The 21,590-nt window shown below is 43.3% G+C and overlaps 2 protein-coding genes across 4 annotated transcripts; both read right to left on the bottom strand.

The window, feature by feature from the left end:
• Positions 1-285: 285 nt before the first annotated feature.
• Positions 286-7,646, bottom strand: LOC121708696. 3 transcript variants are annotated; one of them, XM_042091519.1, is made up of 8 exons: positions 7,332-7,646; positions 4,310-4,614; positions 3,879-3,966; positions 3,566-3,651; positions 2,369-2,461; positions 2,089-2,242; positions 1,037-1,077; positions 286-777 (listed from the first exon to the last, which is right to left on the bottom strand). In XM_042091519.1, exons 1-8 carry the CDS (start codon positions 7,414-7,416, stop codon positions 718-720), a joined length of 912 nt encoding a protein of 303 aa, XP_041947453.1. In that variant the 5' UTR covers positions 7,417-7,646; the 3' UTR covers positions 286-717. The 3 variants fall into 3 exon arrangements, with proteins under 3 accessions (XP_041947453.1, XP_041947454.1, XP_041947456.1); XM_042091520.1 differs by having other exon boundaries at positions 1,037-1,079; positions 2,112-2,242; XM_042091522.1 differs by lacking the exon at positions 2,369-2,461.
• Positions 7,647-7,943: 297 nt separating this feature from the next.
• Positions 7,944-14,639, bottom strand: LOC121708705. The gene is made up of 6 exons (XM_042091534.1): positions 14,382-14,639; positions 12,200-12,495; positions 11,543-11,633; positions 11,122-11,207; positions 8,642-8,788; positions 7,944-8,410 (listed from the first exon to the last, which is right to left on the bottom strand). Exons 1-6 carry the CDS (start codon positions 14,464-14,466, stop codon positions 8,387-8,389), a joined length of 729 nt encoding a protein of 242 aa, XP_041947468.1. The 5' UTR covers positions 14,467-14,639; the 3' UTR covers positions 7,944-8,386.
• Between the last annotated feature and the right edge of the window lie 6,951 nt (positions 14,640-21,590).

Below are 21,590 nucleotides of genomic sequence, written 5' to 3'. Positions count from 1 at the left end.
ACTTTCCCCGCTGCCCCTAGCGTCCCCATGCGGAAAACCAACCTTGCAACATTGAGACAACCGTCCCGGAAAGAGAAGTGAGAAACTAGAAACTCGTTTTAAATCATGTTTCTTACCTTGTAACATCCACATTGTTCTGCCGAAGTTATGCTAACCGTTTCGCTAGCTTGTAAGCAAATCCATGTGCTTTATCGTTACCTTTTTCCACAGTTTGAAATAGCATAATGCACAACTTCTCCAGCAGAGGGGGAAATATAGCTAATCCTGCCAAGTTTCCCTTTAACATGGATCGATTCCTGAGACTCTCAGCTTTCAAACGATGTATTTTATTGCTATTGTGCTTGATGCTATGGTGCATAGATTTGATGTACAGTACGGGGGGAGGAGGGGGTCACTGTAACGAAACCGGTGCTGGAGGAGCTGACACTTAACTCATTAAAAAGTAATAATTAAAACACATAAAACATAGAGTATACAATGAGTATACTAGTCAAACACCCAGTGAAACAAAATAGAAACATATGCTGCTATTATGTAACTATGTGAGGATAAAATACATGTGCAAATAGAAAAGGTTTCCATAACATTAAAATAAGGTTTGAAATATAAATCAATAGTTGTAATAAAATCCTAATAAAAGTATAAATATAGCTAATAATTGCCTGAATAAAAAGTGAAACGGAATGCAACTCCTCGTGCAGCACAGGTGTTTATCCACTAGGTGGCGTGTTGTGTCATCATCTCTGCTTCCTCAGGTCCAGACAAGCGAGACAGACCCTGCAGAAGAAAACAGTAACAGCATCAAATTGAGGAATCAGGCAGGTCTCAAACAAACACACACATACAGAGAGAGAGAGAGAGAGAGAGAGAATATCTGGAGCAGGGTGACATAGCTGATCACACACACACACACACACACACACACATAGAGAGATAGCGAGAGAGATGCTCTATATGACCAGGCGCTGGATGCCGTAGCTGATCATGCACACAAACACACACACACACACACACACACACACACACACACACACACCTCTAGAGCTCTGATCTTGCACGGGGTGGCATATAGCTGGTGTGACGCCCCAGCTGGTCAGTGCTGGGTCTTGTCGCACTTCTTGCTCTTTGTCTGTGTTGGCTCTGCTGCTGTTCTGTGTGTGGCCTACAGGGGGAGCTCTGCAGAATGGCGTGGGCTAATTGCGCCAGCGATTAGGGCAGAATATAAGCGGGTCCCGGGAGCCTGCTTCAAGATCTCTCTCTCGCTCTCTCTACGCTTCCGCTGATTGCCGGTTCCAGAGTTGCGGGGTGTTGTCGTTGCGGCCGGACGGGCTGCGCCCTGTTCGTTTCTTTTGGTTTTGCACTTCACCTCACTATGCTGACATACACTACAGTCCTGCTTTACTCTTCATTCACTGACTTTTGTACATAGTTCATTTATTTAATAAATATTTTCTTAATTTTGAGCAGCGTGTGGTCTCCCCTTTTATGTTGTGTTTGCCTTGAGCCGGGCAGGCACAACATATGGGGGCTTCGTCCTATAAATACAATCTGGACCCTTTTTCCGTGCGTTTTTGATGCGCCTATGGGTAGGTAAGCTGCGGCGTTTACAGTGGGTTAACGATACGTGGGCCTATGACGTTGGAGTAGCCTAATGAAACGCACAGGTGTAAGAGTGGTAGTGGTTGGGGGAAACCGCATGTTGCTGCTTTTGTTTGGAGCTTTTGTGAACGTAATTGGTAAGGAGACCTAGTTACCGGTAATTTACTTTCAGTTGTGTTTATTTGTTTTCTTTTGTTTTGTCGTGATGTGTTTGAGCAGTTCATGTGGCTGGATTAAACGAGTTTGGAGCTGTCGTCTTTCCTCGGCTTAGAGCGCCTGTGCGCTGGGGCCTTAGGCTGGTGTGCCACTGTGTCTGGGCCGAGGACATCGCCGTGGAGATCCGGGTTGAATTGACTTCGGTCGGGGCAGCTCGACTCCAGCGGTATTTGGTGAGTAAAGAACTCGGTTCTTGGGCACAGTGTGAAGATAGGTTAGTATATGGTGGGTAAATGTTTAGAAACGAGGAAGCTCCGTAGTTTGTCCGGTTGTCATTCTTCTCTGCGCCCTTGATGTTCTCCTCTGCACCCTTGATGTTCTCCTCTGTACTCTTGTCATTCTCCTCTCCCGTGTCATCCTGACCTTTTGGGACGCTCCCTTGGTGCACTGATACGTTGACGTAGTCCCGGAGCTGGACTCTGCGCTTCTAGGAGAGGAATAAGGACACAGGATTGGATGACTTTTACTGTACTGTATAGATGCCTTGAATCAAAACAAAGGATTAGGTGATTGTGTCATAGTATGTGTTCAGGTGGGATATCCCATAACATACAAAAGAAGGTTCTAATGCTCCCCCTGGTGGCCATGTAGAGGCTTGCGCTGAGACCTTGTGAAACTCAGAGGATTGAGTGCAACCAGAGAATGTCTAATAGGAAGAGAATTGGCACTGTCTGGTTACTTCCGGTTTCTGGACTGGTTGCAGTTCCACCTCAGATTCCACTTGAGGGCGCTCGCAGGCGAGTGCAGAATGCGGAGCTTTACCCCTCAATATCCACTTTCCTCTGGATATAATTTTTTAAGTAGTAATTTGAATGTTGCATTCGCTAGGAGAGGCAAAGAAAATACACACTGTTGATTGTTATATTTTTTGAAGTCACGTAAGTCTTCTAAAAAGCCTTTCAAATATGTCAATGACGTCATTCATTAGCACAATGCTAGCGTGATATGGGCAACAACGACCCAACCTGTAAGAAATGAAAAGGACATAAGTACTCGTTCATTCAACTTTAGATCTAAAATCTATATTGAACTTGCATAAACTTGCATAGCCTGGCGGGCCATCCTATATCATTGAAATGTATAGTCTGGAATCGAACCATTCACCTCGCTTAATCCAAGGGGCGGGCAGAGAATTGTATTTCAAACTGCCTAGGCATGCAATAGGCCAGCGCTACGACCATATCCGTATCCGGTCGGCAAAACGGCAAATACATCCTTCTTCGAAAGTAATGACTTAAGTGCATTGTGTTGGTCAACTTTCAAAGAAAAGCACAAGTCCAACTCCTCCAAAGTTGACGCCAACGCCGATTCAAACAACCGCTCTTCGTTCGCCATAGCCACCTTCCTTGTTGTTCACAGTCGCAGGACTGTCGTTATCCTGTTAAGCCCGCCTTAAGACTCTCTAACAAAATAGAGCGCTGTGATTGAATAACATCCACGGTGTTAGCCAATAGAAATCCCTATGGTTTGATACTAGACGTACAGGCTGAGCAAATTAATTTGCCGCCGCTAGGGTGCGTCTAGATTTCTAGGCTAATAATCTACAATAAAATCTACGATTCTTCCACGACAAGCAGGTGAAAGAGATACATTTAGCCATCTAGCTCCATAGACCCCCATTCAACCTGCACTCGCCCGCGATCACCCCCAGTGGAATTCTAATGGAACTGCAACCAATGTCGATACAATGAGGCTTAATAGGAAGTGCCAAGGCTCTCCGTAGACGGGCTCTGGTGCAACTCAGACTTACCTTACAAACAATCACAGTTGTCACGACAACCACCAACACTAGAGCACACACTCCTCCCAAGATGTACACGATCTGTGGAGGAAGGCCTGGGAGTAAACACACAAACACACACACATGTTTTTTTTGGCAATTGCACTGGTATTAGATTGATATAAAACTCTATACATCTATAGTTAAACTCAACTAACAAACTACAGATCAGAAAGCTGCTCAGGCCTTATACCCACAGAACCGAAGCTACTGATATCCACAACACACACACACACACACACACACACACACACACACACTCCTTTCAGATCCCACCCCTTACCTGACAACGTGATGTTTTGGTCTTCCTCTCCAGTTCCTTCACTCAGATGCACTTCTGCCTGCAGCACTCCATCAGGGAACATGTTCAGCTGTTTGGGATTGAAGTCAAAAAAGCTGAAATAAACCCACTGGCCACCTGTTCACACCTCCACCACTCCCTCCATCCCTCTTTCTCTCCCTCTCTCCCTCCCAGTATACATCCCTCTCTCCACTAACCCTATCTCTCCCCCATTCCTCCCTTCAATGCCCCTCTTTATCTCTCAATCCAGTGCCCCTCTCTATCCCTCCCTCTCCTCCTCTAATACCCCCCTCTATCCCTCCCTCTCATGCTCCAATGCCCCTCTCTATCCCTCCCTCTCCTTCTCTAATACCCCTCTCTATCCCTCGCTCCCTCTCTGCCCCTTCCTCACCCCTGGTTCTCTCTCTACCCACCTTGCAGCAGTACAACCCAAAGTCCTCCATGCTCACGTTCCTCAGGGTGAAGCTGCTGGCTGTCGTCATGGTGACACGTCCCTGGTGGGTGTCGCTAAGTGACAGATTTGACCCCGAGGTCATGAAGACGAGGACCTTATTGGGCACCGCCCCTCGGTCACACCGGGTCCACTCCACTGTGATGATGTGGGAGCTGTTACGATCACGAACCTCACAGCGAAACGTCACGTTGTCTCTGGCCCTGGCTGTCAGGTTGCCCCCGGTTACCACATTGGTGGGAGACTGACCACCTCGGACCTCGGAGCCTAGGACGGACGCGAATTACACGTTATACAAGTTAATTTCCCGTTGGTGTAATAATAATTAAATAAAAATTAAGCATATTCAAAATAAATACAAATTAATTAACTGGTATTGTGGTGTAATTGTTAAAAGGTCGAGTCCTCTAGCCCAGTGGTTCTCAAACTGTGGTACGGGTACCACTGGTGGTACGTGGACTCCTTTTAGTGGTACTCCAGGAGTCTCCAAGATTTTTTGTTATAAAGATGACATAATCACTTCAAATTATATCAATATATATATATAAAAAATTAAAAATCCTTTACAACACAATCACTTAAGTTAAATTTGAAAAAAGTAGGCCTATATTCGTTTTTATATCAGCCAATAGGAGACAATAGGCCTACTAGTCTAGTTTAACTGTATGGAGCATTAGCAAATGGTTGGCAAGCAAAAGATGGCAAGTTGTGCAGGCTACAGCGCCCGTACCATGAACGGGTCTGAGCACCCACGGGGACCCAGGTTCGAGTCCGACCTGCGGTCATGTCCCGATCCTACCCCATTTCTCTCTCTCCCACTTACTTCCTGTCTGTCTTCGCTGTCCTGTCTGAATAAAGGCAAAAAGCCCCAAAAAATATACTAAAAATATATATATTAAAAAAAAACATCCATGCAATCATGGCTCCAAACGGGAAGTATTAGGAAGAGAAGTGTGGTGAATATGTTCGAGCAGAAACGGAAGCGGAAGGACAATAGGCCCAGCACATGTGACTAGTGAACCCATGCAAGTGGGACCCATGCTAACATTGCCGATGCAGCAAGTAAGAAACACGCTCGGCAGACAGCTGGCTGAGCTCTGCCCAACAGCAGTCTCACTTCCCACTTCAAGACAAGTTCTGGTTGTAATGCAATGCAACAATTTCCTGTCATTCAACCCTACCATGAGCACAGGGTCTAAATTAAACAAGATAAGTGTTAAAAGGTTGATCAGCTTATTAATAGGGTTGCACTGCAGTCATTTCACAAGTTGTATGTCCAATAAGAAAGGGATATAGTCCTGATGATTTAAAATGTTTTTTTATGACTGCTTATCACCCGGAGAGAAGAAATACTCTTATAACGGGACACCTATGAAGTAGATCTGGTAAAAAAAAGTTTTATCGCCGTTCCATATCAATGCTTATGAATGGTAACTCTACAACAATAGTAGGATGACGGTTGAGCCTGGAGGCAGGCTTTGCAACAATGGAATCAACTGTAAACAAGCTAACTGTCCATGCTATCGCTGTTATAGGGCCAAAGAAAGTTGTACAGCTGAACTAGTGAGCTTCTTTTTAAACGGAACCGCGTATTTCCTTTGCTTTACAGTGGCAACCGGGTGATAAGCGAGATAACGGCCTTCGAGGTGTGTCCAGTTACGGATTTAATGGATTCGGGAGGTGCGCTGCGCGTCGGGGAGTTCTTTGCCCCTCGCCCTCATCCATTAATTCCGTATAACAGGACACCTCGGCGGCCGTTATCCCTTACTTACACGCTGTATGTATGTACAATAACTTGCAAAAAAGAAAAGGATATAGTCCTGTTGATGTCTGACTTTTCCTAAAAATGTTTGCATTTCCATTTCAAATAATTTTCATGAATGCATACAAATAAGGTAAAGAAAGTATTTCATCCCACTATTCATAGAGTGCCTCAACAGCTAGAATGCATAGTGTACTGATGTTTGGATTGAAATGTGCTTTTTGATGCCATTTCCTTTGCTTATTCTCCTGACTAGCAGCGGTTTATTTTGTCCTCTTTTTTGTAAACTTGACCATCTCCCACAGCATGCATACTACTGAGCTGATTCCTTTAGTTCTCTACAGAGGACATGTAGGACTTTTAACTGGTACCAAATTTATGGGGGTAGGGTTTTGGGAACTTCCTCTTTCTCTTCCTGGAGGCCTCTCACATAGACGCCCACAACAGAGTCCATAGACATGACACAAGTCCTACTGAGTTCGATGGTCATAACTTGGCCACACACTTTCAGTTGCTATTTGCTGGAGCAATTTCTTTTTTCTAAAGTGAAAACCTGATTTATCTGTTCAGATGAAAACAGCTCCTTGGCTTTGATGGCTAACTCACAGCAGGCCAAGAGCAAGCGGTTCATCAGTAACAGGCTTTGCCGTTACTGTTCATTAGTTCAACAGGCTTGGTAGCTGCTGTTCATCAGTTCAGCAGGTTTACATTAACCTTAGGCCGGCTGCAGACTGCAGCTGTGGCGTGAGCATGGCGTGTCTGTTGTATGTCTGTTGCATGGCGGCTCAAGCTCACGCCGGCAGTGTGCAACCTCTAACCAAACAGTCCTTACTCAGAGTCAGTGCTGTTGAAGCTGATAAAACATAGCTGCTCAGCCAAAGAATATATATTTCAGTGTTATATATACATACCAAAAATTATACCAAATACAAATGTATATACTGTCCATGTTTAATAACACATTTTACCCACCAAAAAATGTGCATTTGAGGACGACCACTACTCAACTTTACGTTACATTCATTTTACTAATTTAGCAGACGCTTATCTACCCATTACCGTATTGCAATTATTATATTTCAAGGCCCAATATCCCCAGAGCAGCATGGGGTTAAGACAGTGGAAGCCGGAGAATTGAAGCCACAACTTCTCAGACTAATGCAAGCTAGCCCTGCTCCTTAACCACTACTCTACCACCACCCAGATGTTGACAGTAACCTACCGTAACAGCAGACCAGTATGATGACCTTCACCCATGTCCACCTCAGACAGACATTGTCCTCTGGACCCTTGCCACAGCCAGCCATCACTCAGCCTGATCCGAGACGTGTGTGTGTTGTGTGTGTGTGTGTGTGTGTCTATTTAAGAGCAAAACCTCTTCCTTCAACTCTTGAGGTTGCATGTATGATGAGAACCACAAAGCATGGTGTTGAGAAACAAGAGTGCTGAGAGAAGGCTACAGACAGTGACATCACTGCATCTATCTATCTATCTGTCTATCTGTCTATCTATCTATCTATCTATCTATCTATCATAACAGTGCAACATAACATAACAGTAACAACTTCACGTTTGGTTTTGCATTGTGCGTATTATTCAGATTGTCTTTACGAGAACTCTCAATGAGGGTTCTTACAGGTATAAGGAGAGTAACAGCATCTTTGTGGGTTAGCCTGGGATTTGGGATAAGGAGAGTAACAGCATCTTTGTGGGTTAGCCTGGGATTTGGGATAAGGAGAGTAACAGCATCTTTGTGGGTTAGCCTGGGATTTTCTGGTTGTTTTACCGTTATCTGCTGTAATTCCCACATTGGAGCTTTTTACAGTGATCTGCTGTAATCCACACGTTGGATATTAATTCAATGTGAGGACTTGCCCCAGTAATGTTCAAATGATTTGGCAACTTCCAATTACTTATCAACGTAACATCTTCTGATCTAAGTGACATCATCAATAACCTTTATGTGTGACATCATTCCATAAATATATATTTCCTAATTTAAATACTCCCTGAATAGTCTCACTTAATTTATCCAAACAAAATAAAAACATGCTGCTATTATGTAACAATGTGAGGATAAAATGCATGTGCAAATAGAAAAATGTTTACATAACATTAAAATAAGGTTTGAAATATAAATCAATAGATATAAAAAATAAAAGTATAAATATAGCCAATAATTCCCTGAACAAAAAGTGAGACGGGAATGCAACTCCTCATGCAGTACAGGTGTTTAACCACTAGGTGGCGTGTTGCTGTGTCGTCATCTCTGTTTCCTCAGGTCCAGGCAAGTGAGACGTACTGTGCAGGAGAAAACAGTAACAGCATCAAACAAAGGAATACTGTCAGGCATGTCTCAAACACACACACACATACACACACACACACATACACACACACACACACACATACACACACACACACACACAAACACACACACACACACACACACACACACAAACACACACAAACACACATACACACACACACACACACAAACACACACACACACACACACACACACACACACACCTCTACACGATCTGATGCAAGGTGCCATAGCTGGTCGTTCTCCTCTGCACCCTTGTCGTTCGCCTCTCCCGCGTCATCTGGACCTTTTGGGACGCTCCCTTGGTGCACTGATACGTTGACGTAGTCCCGGAGCTGGACTCTGCGCTTCTAGGAGAGGAATCAGGACACAGGATTGGATGACTTTTACTGTACTGTATAGATGCCTTGAATCAAAACACAGGATTAGGTGATTGTGACTTTGGGCCCTATGTTGGCAATCTAAAACGCATGGTCACTGGCGAATAGCTTAAATAAATGTAGTGGTTTGTCCAGTCCACATTGGGGGTGGTTTTGTTATCAAACATCGGGCACCTGGCGCAAAAAGGTTGTCTTATGTTTCTTAATCAGTCATGGATGTGTTTTGGGCGTAACATCCTTTAAACAAATGACAATTACATCTGTCATTCCCTTTAATAGCAAGCAGCGCAACTTCAAACAGCGGTATTTTGACAGTCAGCGGCGCATTTGAAGGAATCTACTTGCACACAAGATCGTTTGGAACAGGTGTTCCACTAAACCATGCTTTACTAAAACCTAACAGAGTAAAGCCTACACACATCTGCACTCGTCTATTATTTGAACTCATAGGAAAAGTAAAACTAACTTCACGATGTCATAGTCAACGACAAAACAGTAATTACTTTCACTATTGACTGACAATGGGTTACCATCGAAAACATAGCCTGAAAAAAGCAACACTTACCTAGCCTAGAAATCTAGATGCACCCTAGCGGCAGCAAATGTAATTTGCAGCCAGGGTAGCCTAGCAACTCTCCGTTGGCTTGCGAGCTGAAAAAAACTAACTTTGGTCAGGCTAATCACATTGTGTATAGAGTCGATGGACAGGGTTGGTGGACTGGGCAGAGTTGCGATGGTTCCGCGTGAATTCCCTGCTACTTGAAAACAAAGAAGCTGGATGCTGCTACTGGCGAACAGCGGTCTTTGAATCGCAACTTGAGTTTTTCAAATTTTGATCAAAAGTTTTATCAACTAGCCAACTAGCTCCGCTGGTGGGAAAACTACATCTTGATGTGGGTCTGGCTCGTCAGGCTAACACTTACCCTAATAATGTTCAAATGACATTATTACTGCAGAGAAGTTGCTGCTTACATCTCGTGACAGTGCGTCTTCAGCTGTGCTTCATATGTGCCTTTTGCTATAGACCAGGTTTTTCTTGGTCAGTGGCGTAATGCTTTTTAGATGGTGTGTAAAAAACGCTATTTTTAGATCATGCATCAGACCACACCTTAGGCCGTTAATTGCCACACCCCTGGGCGCATTGTGTAATAAAAGAGAAGGGCATGGCGAAAAAACTTGAATGTAAGATAGGAATACGCTTTGCATCGTGATAAGAATACGCTATGCGCTGGGTTTTAGTCAAAGTCAAAGTCAAAGTCAGCTTTATTGTCAATTTCTTCACATGTTCCAGACATACAAAGAGATCGAAATTACGTTTCTCACTATCCCACGGTGAAGACAAGACATATTTTTCCAATTTAAGTCCACAGACAAACATAACATTCAAGTAAACAAAAAAGTAAGTAAATAAGTAAATAAGAGGGCACATATAATAATGAAAAAATAAGAGCAGCAAAATTTGGTTGAAATTGTGCATAGACAGTCAATAAAATACTAGTGCAAAGTCAGGCCAATAAAAGGCTTGGGTAGTTCTGTTTGACCTAAGTAATAAAGAAAGTGGCATAGTGGTGCAAGTTATGTAAGAGCAGCAGAAGTGTTGTGTTTTCAGGACAACAACACCAAGTTGTAAAGTGTACAAGTGTGCAAGTGGAGTAGTGCAGGCGGCCATTGTGGGTCCAATGTCCAGGATGTTATGTAGCTGAGGGTGGAGGGGGGAGAGGAGGGAGAGAGTTCAGCATCCTTACAGCTTGGTGTATGAAGCTGTTGGTGAGTCTGGTAGTGCGGGATCGCCAAGATAGAGCGCTTAGTATGTGTTGAGTTGGAATATCCAATAAGTAAGGGACAAAGGAGTTGCCTCCCCGCTTATCATTCGGTTGCCACTATAGGCAATAGGCATGCCTTTAACACGCAAAGGAAACAAGCGGTTCCGTTTAAAAAGAAGCCAACTTGTACAACTTTCTTTGGCCCTATAACAGCGATCGCATGGACAGATAGCTTGTTTATAGTTTATTCCATTGTTGCGAAGCCTGCTTTCAGGCTCAACCGCCGTCCTACTATGGTTGTTATAGTTACTATTCATAAGCATTTATATGGAACTTTTTTTTACCAGATCTACTTCATAGATGTCCTGTTATTCAGCCAATCAGAAAAGAGTATTTCTTCTCTCCGGGTGATAATTACACTCTCAGAGATAATGCGCGTCGGGGAGTTCTTTGCCCCTCACCCCCGTCCATTAATTCCATATAACAGGACACCTCGGAGACCTTGTGGAACTCAGAGGACAGAGTGCAACTCAGACTTACCTTACAAACAATCACAGCCGTCACGACAACCACCAACACTAGAGCACATATACCTCCCAAGATGTACACAATCTGTGAAGGAAGGCCTGGGAGTAAACAGACACACACACACACACAAACACATACACACACACACAAACACACACAAACACACACACACACATATATTTGTCATTTACATTAACTGCTCTGTAACACTGGTATTTTTATATAAAACTATATACATCTATAACTGTCTAGATAAAGGAATAGGGGAGAGCCGGGACAGTTGAAACACTTTTTAATTAAACGTAATTTACAAAGCGATCGTACCACACTGAAAGCTAATATTTGGTCATTAGTAACCTACATCTGTCCTCTGTCAAATACAAATGCATTTTCAGTAACACACACACACACACTTTCAGACCCCATCCCTTACCAAACAGTGTGGGTCTTTGAGAAGCTGTGTGGTCTGCCTCTTCACTCAGATGCACTTCTGCCTGCAGCACTCCATCAGGGAACACGTTCAGCTGTTTGGGATTGAAGTCAGAAAAGCTGAAATAAACCCACTGGCCACCTGCTCATACCTCCACCACTCCCTCCATCCCCAAGTGCTCCTATCCCTCCTTCCAATGCCCCTCTTCATCCCTCCCTCTCTGTATCCATATCTCCCCTCCAGTACCCCTATCTCTTTGTCTGTCCCTTCCTCCAGTACTCCTCTCCATCTCTCCAATGTCTTTATCCATCCCTCCCTCCAATGCCCCAATCTTTAATTCCCTTCTTCCCTCCAAAGCCACTCTCTATCCCTCCCTCTCTCTCCCTCCATGCCTCCATCCTTCTTCTCCTCCAATGCACCTGTCTATCCCTCCAACGCCCCTCTTTATCCTTCCCTCCCTCCCTCAAATACCCCTCTCTATCCCTCCATCCAATGTCCATCTCTATCCCTCCCTCTCCCCCTCCAATGCCCCTCTCTATTCCTCCCTCCCTCTCTTCCTCCAATACCCCTCTCTATCCCTCCCTCTCCTCCTCTAATACCCCTCTCTATCCCTCGCTCCCTCTCTGCCCCTTCCTCACCCCTGGTTCTCTCTCTACCCACCTTGCAGCAGTACAACCCAAAGTCCTCCATGCTCACGTTCCTCAGATTGAAGCTGCTGGCTGTCGTCATGGTAACACGTCCCTGGTGGGTGTCGCTAAGTGACAGCTGTGACCCCGAGGTCATGAAGACGAGGACCTTACTGGGCGCCTCCCCTCGGTCACACCGGGTCCACTCCACCATGTTGATGTGGGAGCCATTACGAAACTCACAGCGGAACGTCACGCTGTCTCCGGCCGTGGCTGTCAGGTTGCCCCTGGTTACCACCTTGATGGGAGACTGACCGCCTCGGACCGAGCCTGGGACATACCCGAGTTACATGTTACGCAAGTTAATGTGCCGTTGGTGCAATAATAATTAAAAATGAAATATAAAGCAAATTAGTATCTGATTGGTGAACAAATAATTAAAAGTTAAATATAAAGTAAGTTAAGAAAAATATAAGATAAAACTACATGAATATCCTATGGATTATTGTAGACATGTCAAGACCCAATATGCTGCATCTACTGTACATATTGCTAAGGATATACACAAAGGTGTGGGGTGGGGGACATAGTAAGATACATTTGATCATGTAAAGCACTAGATATATATTACATCAAAAAGATTGTCATGTACAGCCTAGAAATCTAGACGCACCCTAGCGGCAGCTAATTTTATTTGCTGCCAGGGCTAGTCTAGCAACTCTCCGTTGGCTTGCGAGCTGGAAAAATTAAACTTAGATAGCGCCAATCACATCGTGTATAGAGTCGTTAGGCGGGCTTAACATGATTGATGGCAGAGTTGCAACGGTTCGGCGTGAATTCCCTGCTACTTGAACACAAAGAAGGTGTATGTTGCTGTTGGCGAACAGCGTGACACGAGTTAAACTTTTTTTCAGTCGGCAAAAGTTTGAACTAGCCAACTAGCTCCGCTGGTGGGATAACGCAATCTGATATTATATCTGATTGATATAATAATAATTAATAGTTAAATATAAAGTAAATGAAAAGTTCAGTTGGAGTAAAAATACAAAAAAGTTATTTTTTTACAGAAAGTGCATGTGTGCACCTGTCCGCCCAAATAGTCCACATAGTATAGTGGGTCAGTTTTAAGAGACCACGTGACACAAGACCTACTGAGTCTGATAGTCATCTTTTCTAAAGAAATATAGCTCCTTGGCTTTGATGGCTAACTCACAGCAGACCGCTGAGAGCAAATGGCTAATCAGTTCAACAGGTTTACAATTCAACTGCAGATTGATATTTTACAGGCCTAGAAAAAAAAAAAAAAAAAAAATTATATATATATATATATATATATATAATAAATAATCAAATGTTTGGCATTTAGTTGTTAGTAGCAGCTCTGAGGTTTTGGATCAGAGTTCTGAGAAACTTCCTGTCAACAGGTAGCTAACATGATGTTAATCAGCTTATCATCTCTCATCTCGCATAGACGCTCCTAACAGAGACCACAGACATGATGACACAAGTCCTTCTGTGTTAGACGTCATAACTTGGTCACCCTCTTTCAGTTTATATTGGCAGGCAGGAGCAATATCTGCTTTCTAAAGTTAAAACCTAAATTGATCTTTTCTGAGAAATATAACTCCTTGGCTTTAATGGCTAATTCACAGCTGGCCGATAGCAAGCCGCTCATCAGTTCAACCGGTTTACAACTCAACTGCAGGTTGATATTTTACACACCTAATATATACACTATATAACTAATAAATAATCAAATGTTTTGGCATTTAGTTGTTAGTAGCAGCTTGTCCACTAGCTGATTGTCTATGAAAGGTTTTGGGGTCAGAGTTCTGAGAAACATCCTGTCAACAGGCAGCTAACATGCTGTTAATCAGCTTATCTCTCATCCTCTCACAGCAAGCCGAGAGCAAACGGTTCATCAGTAGCAGGCTTGGCCTTTACTGTTCATCGGTTCAATATGCTTGGCCTACAGTGGCTAAGTGGCGCTGTTGGATTTGAAAACACATAGCATCTCAGACAGAGGATGTATTTCAGTATTATACTCTTTACCAAATAGAATAATATACATTTTACTCACCAAAACATTTTGAATTTGAGACTGAAAACTACTCAACTGCAAATTGATATTTTACAGACCAGTAAAGCCCTGCATGATATCTTTAAGTGCCTGAGATGTAGAATGTAAAGTTGTGAGAGAGGTTTTCAGAGCCTACCGTAACAGCAGACCAGGACGATGACCTTCACCCATGTCCACCTCAGACAGAAATCGTCCTCTGGACCCTCGCCATAGCCAGCCATCACTCAGCCTGGTCCGAGACTATGTGTGTGTGTGTGTGGGCATGTGGGGGTATGTATGAGCCAAACCTCTTCCTGAAACTCTTCATGTTGTATGTAGGCCATGAGCAACACAGCTATGTCCGTGTGTGTGTGTTTGCACACACAGCTACACAAAATGACATCACTGCACTTCTTTAGAGTTTTTTTTTACAAATTGGTGTCTCATTTTTTAAAGGGGAACTTGGCAACTATTTCAACGTAATAAACCCGTTTAGAAATCATTTAGATGGTTAAATGACCTGTTCCGGTGAAAATGGTGACTTTTCCCGCTGCCCCTAGCGTCCCCAGGCGGAAAACCAACCTTGCAACATTGAGACTACCGTCCCGGAAAGAGAAGTGAGAAACAAGAAACTTGTTTTAAGTCGTGTTTCTTACCTTGTAACATCCACATTGTCTACCGAACTTATGCTAACCGTTTTGCTAGCTTGTAAACAAATCCATGTGCTTTATCATTACCTTTTTCCACAGTTTGAAATAGCATAATGCACAATTTCTCCAGCAGAGGGGGAAATCCTGCCAAGTTTCCCTTTAAAATCTCTACACACAATTTTCAAACCTGCACACAGAAAACAGAAAACACCACAATAAAATGAAACTCTACATTCCAAACTCAATCATTCCTTTCAAAAGTGAACTTTAATGTCTATTGGCTGTTGATACTGTCAAACTTTTCCGATCTTGTATTTTCAAGGTCTAATAAACACTTGCGCCCTGTGATATGGCGACCTGTAGGCTACTCGATGAAGAAATTGAGCAGACCAGATTATAGTGGATGGAATCCACTATCTTGAAATCTCCTGGCCAGGGACGGATCATGGCTTGTGCCAAGTGTGCACGTGCACAGGGGCCCTCAGCCAATGGGGGTCAGATTTTTTTTAAAAATTGCCATGAATTTAGGCTAGATTATGCCCGGTGCTTCTGTCTGTTAATTTGCGGCACAACTGAATGGTATTATGGAACCGCGGACCGAAAGAAAAATAAATTAAATGTTTTCCTGATCAATAAATACTTCTTAATTCATAAAATATAGAGGCATAACATTAGGTGGAAGTGGTAGGCTATGAGTGCTCATTCAATGTGTATGTGTGTTTGCGAAAGTGAAACTGACACTGAACCACTCGTGGGTAGGTGAATGAAGTGGATTCCTGCAATGTTCATGAAAACAGCATAGCGATTGGATAACCTAATAAATCGCGACTTGTTGTAGGCCTAACAGTAGCTTATATCGTAGCAAATAGCCTATGGCGATGCCGATGACAGATAGGCCTACACTTATTTCACTCGTCTCACTGTGCTGGAGTGAGCGCATAATTAGGGAGATGATCTGCATCTCCATTTACCAAACGCTATAGTTTTGCTAACATCTCCACTGTTAACGTGAAATATGTCTCCATGCATGTAGTGTCAAGCAGCAGTGAAGTGAAAACCTTATCATGCAGGTAGCCAATGTTCACGTCACCTGAGTCAGACAGAAAACCCTTGTGGAGTAAGGCTTCTGCAGGAGAAAAGAGGAAAATGGTAGTGGAGGAAATGCATAGACAGGAGGAGGCTGTAAGATGTACTAAGGCAGTGTCGCAGGCAAAACAAGGGCAGTGGGTGAACTGGGAAGGGGTGGAAAAAAGACGGATTAAATGGAAAGATCTATGGGGCATGGAAGCTGGTAAGATCAGATTTATGTTAGGTGCTACATATGATGTGCTCCCATCTCCCAAGAATTTAAGTCAATGGTTTGGTGAGGATGATAAATGCATACTTTGCTCGTGTGTGGGCAGTCTCCACCATATCCTATCAGGGTGCAAGGTAAGTCTCACCCAGGGGCGGTATACGTGGCGTCATAACCAGGTATTGAAATGTGTGGCAGCAGCAATAGAGGATAAAAGGAGAGAAGTCAATTCATTAGCAGCTAGTAAAGGGGTAAGGCAAATTAACTTTGTACGTCAGGGGGATAAACCTTATTCCGCGAAGGCCAGGTGTAAAACCGGCCAGTTGAAAAATGGGGCGGGCTGGGAAATGAAGGTTGATCTTGGCCAGCAGATGGCGGTACCTCCACATATAGTGAGTACTAAGCTACGACCCGACGTGATTCTATGGTCGGATTCAGAGAAGATAGTTTACTTCATTGAACTCACTGTTCCTTGGGAAGACAGAGTGGAAGTGGCCAATGAGCTGAAGAGAGCTAAATACACTGAAATAGCAGAGGAGGCAGCTAAGCGAGGTTGGAGTGCACGATTAAGGCCTATTGAAATCGGTGCACGTGGGTTTGTGGCCAGATGTGCTATTGGCTTGCTGTCTGAATTGGGCATTTGTGGTCGAAGTCTAAGGCAGGTGGTTAGTAACATGTCTTTAGCAGCAGAACAGGCAAGCGAATGGTTGTGGGTAAGGAGAAGTTACCCTTCCTGGGGCGCAAGCTAAGGTAAGCTAACTGGCTTTATGACCACCGCTAGCGAAGCTAGCGAAGCGGTCATATAGGGATTGTCAAAGTTTTTTTTTTTTTTTTCCCGTCATCTACTTCCTGAAATTTTGGTCAGCGATACCCAGGGCACATGAAATTTGGTGGGTATGTAGCCCCACTAAACTTTTACGGAAAAATTTCGTTTGGTCCCCGGGGGCCACTCCCCCTCTGCGCTGGGCCCCCCGAAACCCAAAAAATACAGTTTTTCCTAAATAACTACCTGAACCGTGGCACCGAGGATGAAGAAATTTTTATGGTATGTTGGTCTCAAGGGCCCACATCAACCTAGCCCATAATCACTCATTTGTGATTTGCACCCCCCCGGTAAAAAATGAAAATGCAATATCATTCTGCTTTAATCGCCCCTCTCTTCAGTAAAGACGTTCAGAACTGCACCAAATTTTATGTGTATGATTAACCTGACATTCTCTGGGGGTATGCCAAGTTTCGTAGAATTTCATCCATGGGGGGGTCTAAAAAATTAAGTTATGTGTACATTTAGTGACTGTACACTCATTGGACTGTAGATGGTGGTGCACACATATATACATGCACACACACACAGGCACCCACATACTATCGGTATTAGAACGGCAGTAGGATTAAAAGAAAGCCAAAATAAATATTCATCATTATGGCTGCATTTCCAGTATTGGCGATAAGTAGTCGTTTGTCCACTAGATGGCGCGTCGTTGCAGTGAGACGTAATTTTGTTGGAAGTTAAAAGTGGGTTGGAAAAACAATAGACGCTTCAAGGAGTGTAGTTTACCGCAGAGAACGTCTAATAAGGATAGGATGATGTTCACATGAAATGTAATTTCCATTTCTTCTTGAAGCCGAAATAAATCTGAGGATGTTTATCGGACATGCTTGGTTTTTACTGCAGGTACGTTAATCTTATAATATCAATAAGGACCTAGGTAATGTTACCGTTAGCGTTGGTTGAGTACTGTAATTTTGTCTACATCACATGCAATGTCTTAGTCCAAGGCACCGGGGAAAATATATTCTGGAATGCCGTATCCAGGCCTGACATGACAATATCCCCACATGTAGACTGATTTTTTTGCCTGTAAAAGGGCTATTTCTTTCTCTTCTTCCCCCTCCTCGCCCTCCTCTTGCTCCTCCTTGTCCTCTTCCTCTAACTTCACCTCCTTGTCCTTGTCATCCTCTCCCTCTCACTTCTTCACCTCCGTGTCCTCTTCCTCCTGTTCTTCCCCCTACTTCTTCACCTCCTTTAATTCTTACTCTTCTCACTCTTCCTGCTCCCTCCATTGTACCCATTGTACATTACAGTACCTGTGACTTATTTATAGTGCTTAGGCTGATTGCAAAGTGAACTAATTATCTAAAACAGTTTTCACATGAGAAAGTGTGCCAGAGAGTTGGCAGAGAGAGAAAGAAGAGAGAAAGTATGATGTATTGCGACATCAGAAGCAAGTCAAATTTGTAGTTTCTTATGTCTCATTCCATCGAACTACAGATCCGCTACCCGATCTGGAAAACCCGATCTTGTTACTACAGATCCACTACCCGATCTTGATGAACCACTGAAACGATTTTGGAAACATTATTTTAAGGTACAAAAAACTCTTTGGTGTTGCTTTAACTGTTCAGCCATTCCAACTATAAAAATGTAACTAACCTAGCAACAGCCTAGCAACCAACTCAAGTACCCTAGCAACAGCCTAGCAACCATGTCAAATACCCTAGCAACAGCCTAGCAACCACTTCCACAGTTAAAACCAAGCAACCAATATAGCAACCAATGAGTTTAACCTAGCAACCAGCATAGCAATCACCACAACTAACCTAGCAACAGCCTAGCAACCACCTCAAGTACCCTAGCAACAGCCTAGCAACCACTTCCACAGTTACAACCTAGCAACCAATATAGCAACCAATGAGTTTAACCTAGCAAACATCATAGCAACCACCACAACTAACCTAGCAACAGCCTAGCAACCACCTCAATTACCCTAGCAACAACATAACAACCACCATAACTACCCTAGAAACAGCCTAGCAACTGCCTCAAGTACCCTAGCAACAGCTTAGCAACCATATCAAATACTCTAGCAACAGCCTAGCAACCATGTCAAACACCCTAGCAACAGCCTAGCGACCACTTCCACAGTTACAACCTAGCAACCAATATAGCAACCAATGAGTTTAACCTAGCAACCAGCATAGCAACCACCACAACTAACCTAGCAACAGCCTAGCAACCACCTCAAGTACCCTAGCAACAGCCTAGCAACCATGTAAAATACCCTAACAACAGCCTAGCAACCACCACAATGTCAACCTAGCAAACACCATAGCAACCAACAGGATTACCCATGCAACTAGCATAGCAACCACTTAATTTGGCATAACAACCAACGTATGCACCCTAGCAACACTATTGCAACTATATCTGCATTATTTGTTTTTACTCTGTATGATATTTTACATCATATTTTTTTTCATTTTCATGCACTGTATTTCCTTTTAGGAAATGCTTTTTATAGTTATAGTGGATGGAATCCACTATCTTGAAATCTCCTGGCTTCGTCTTATTAGGGCCCGAGCACCGAAGGGCGCAAGGCCCTATTGTTTTTGTAAGGATTATTATTATTTTTTCACTATTATTATTATTGTTATTCCACTTTTTTGCTTTCCTGTTTTTGAGGTGGTTAACATGGTCAAAAACTCTTGAAATTTGGCACACACGTCAGGTGTCACGCATCGCAGTTAGGTACAAGAGCTTGACCGTGGCCCAGGGACTCGCTAGTGACTGATCTCGTGGTTGGAATATATTTTGAGGTGGTTAATTTAATAGAAAAGTCTTGAAATTTGACACACACATCAGGTGTCACACAAAGCAGCTAGGTACAAAAGCTTGCCCCCGGGCATGGTCCAGGGACTCGCTAGCGCCCCCTTACGCCCCCTTAGGTGACTGATCCCGTGGTGGGCATATACTTTCAACTACACACACTATCTCCCCAAGATGAACAACTTTCCTATGTACAATGCATTAGCCACGCCCAACAGGAAGTGAGGTATTTGGGATTTTGTGCAGACTAATATGTGATGAAATATGTGCTGAATTGTGATCCCAAAAGAGGTGCTTCCCATGGGTGAAAATGCATGAAATTTGGCACACACATCAAGTGGTACAGTGAATAGACACGGATAAAAGCTTGTTACCGGGCGTTGCCCAGGAACTCCATAGTGCCCCCTTACGTCACAGTGACTTGTGGTTGGCATATAGTTTTAGATACACACACCAAATTTGGTGGGTGTATGTAACTCCCAAAAACAAACAACTTTTATATTAACATGCCATTAGCCACGCCCACAAGAAGTGAGGTATTTGAAATTTTGTGCGTTGTGGACATGATCAATTTTAACGTACTCCTCCTAGACGGTTGATCCGATTCATGTCAAAGTTGGTATACATGACACCAAGATGTTTCTAATTTTAAATTGTGAAGCTTTTTTTTTTGATATGTTGTAATTTGACGAAATAGCAAATTTATTAATTTTAATACCGTTCCACACAATAACAATAAATGTGACATAATTCACCATGCATGGCTTGAAATGTTTTAAATTTCACAGGTCATTGAATACCATGTTAATGATAATATTCACATGCCCATAATGCATGTTTGACATAGCGCCACCAACTGGCAACAGAAAGAATGACAATTACACTGATGTCGTATGATCAATTTTAACATACTGCTCCAAGACGGTTTGTCAGATTCATGTGAAATTTGGCGAACATTATGCCAAGATGTTGCTGATTGTGAAGGAATTTTTGATATGTTGAAATATGTTATGGTTTTAATATCAAACCACATAAACATTAACCTGACAATAGCCAGATGAATGTCGTTCCGCTTAGCTCCGCCTAGCTTCACTCACATCCATCTGGGACCTCTTCTATTGAGAGTGATTTCTGCAACCGACTTTATGGTTCAGCCAATCAGGACGCAGGGCGGGAGTTTCATAGATGTGACATAGCGTAGAAGCGACTGTGAGACTGTTATCAGCATCACGGGTTGGCTTCAATGTGAGTGGTTGAAGTAGCACGTCAATAGATGACGGACAAGTGGCTTATTCAATCATATGCAAGCATTTTTTGATTAGGCCCAGCCTTCTGAAGCAACACTTCAATGGATCGGTTCCAGATGGATGAGTGGAGCTAGGCGGAGCGAAATTCATCTGGCTATTGTCAGGTTACATAAACAGGAAATGTGTCATAAAGTCACAGTGCATTGAATGAATGGTCTGAAACTTCTCAGGATAACAGATATTATGATTAAGATGATATCCAGACACCCAATGGGCCTGCCTGGCATAGCGCCACCACCTGGCCAAGCAGGAAATGTTCCAGAAATGGACGATGCCTTAACTGATTAATTCTGAAACTTTATAAAATATTGGATACTATTGTGATGATATTCACATGTGTAATTCACATGCCTAGCATAGCGCCACCATCTGGCCAAGCAGGAAATGTGCCAGAAATGTTCTATGCTTTGAATGAATGGTCTGAAACTTCTCAGGTTAATAGATATTATGATTATGATGATATCCAGACACCCAATGGGCCTGCCTGGCATAGTGCCACCACTTGGCC

This window comes from Alosa sapidissima, chromosome 5, assembly GCF_018492685.1.
Source record: "Alosa sapidissima isolate fAloSap1 chromosome 5, fAloSap1.pri, whole genome shotgun sequence".
In the NCBI taxonomy this organism is placed as follows: domain Eukaryota; kingdom Metazoa; phylum Chordata; class Actinopteri; order Clupeiformes; family Clupeidae; genus Alosa; species Alosa sapidissima.
This window is presented reverse-complemented; position numbering and strand designations above follow the sequence as displayed.

Coding starts and splice junctions, on each gene's coding strand:
- LOC121708696 (XM_042091519.1), bottom strand. CDS start 7,416: ATGGCTGGCTGTGGCAAGGGTCCAGAGGACAATGTCTGTCTGAGGTGG. Junction 2,462..3,565: donor CAACTGTGATTGTTTGTAAG/GTAAGTCTGAGT, acceptor TCTTCCTATTAG/ACATTCTCTGGTTGCACTCA. Junction 1,078..2,088: donor CAAGGGCGCAGAGAAGAATG/ACAACCGGACAA, acceptor CTGGGGCGTCAC/ACCAGCTATATGCCACCCCG.
- LOC121708705 (XM_042091534.1), bottom strand. CDS start 14,466: ATGGCTGGCTATGGCGAGGGTCCAGAGGACGATTTCTGTCTGAGGTGG. Junction 11,208..11,542: donor TCAAAGACCCACACTGTTTG/GTAAGGGATGGG, acceptor GTTTACTCCCAG/GCCTTCCTTCACAGATTGTG. Junction 8,789..11,121: donor CGGCTGTGATTGTTTGTAAG/GTAAGTCTGAGT, acceptor TTCCTCTCCTAG/AAGCGCAGAGTCCAGCTCCG.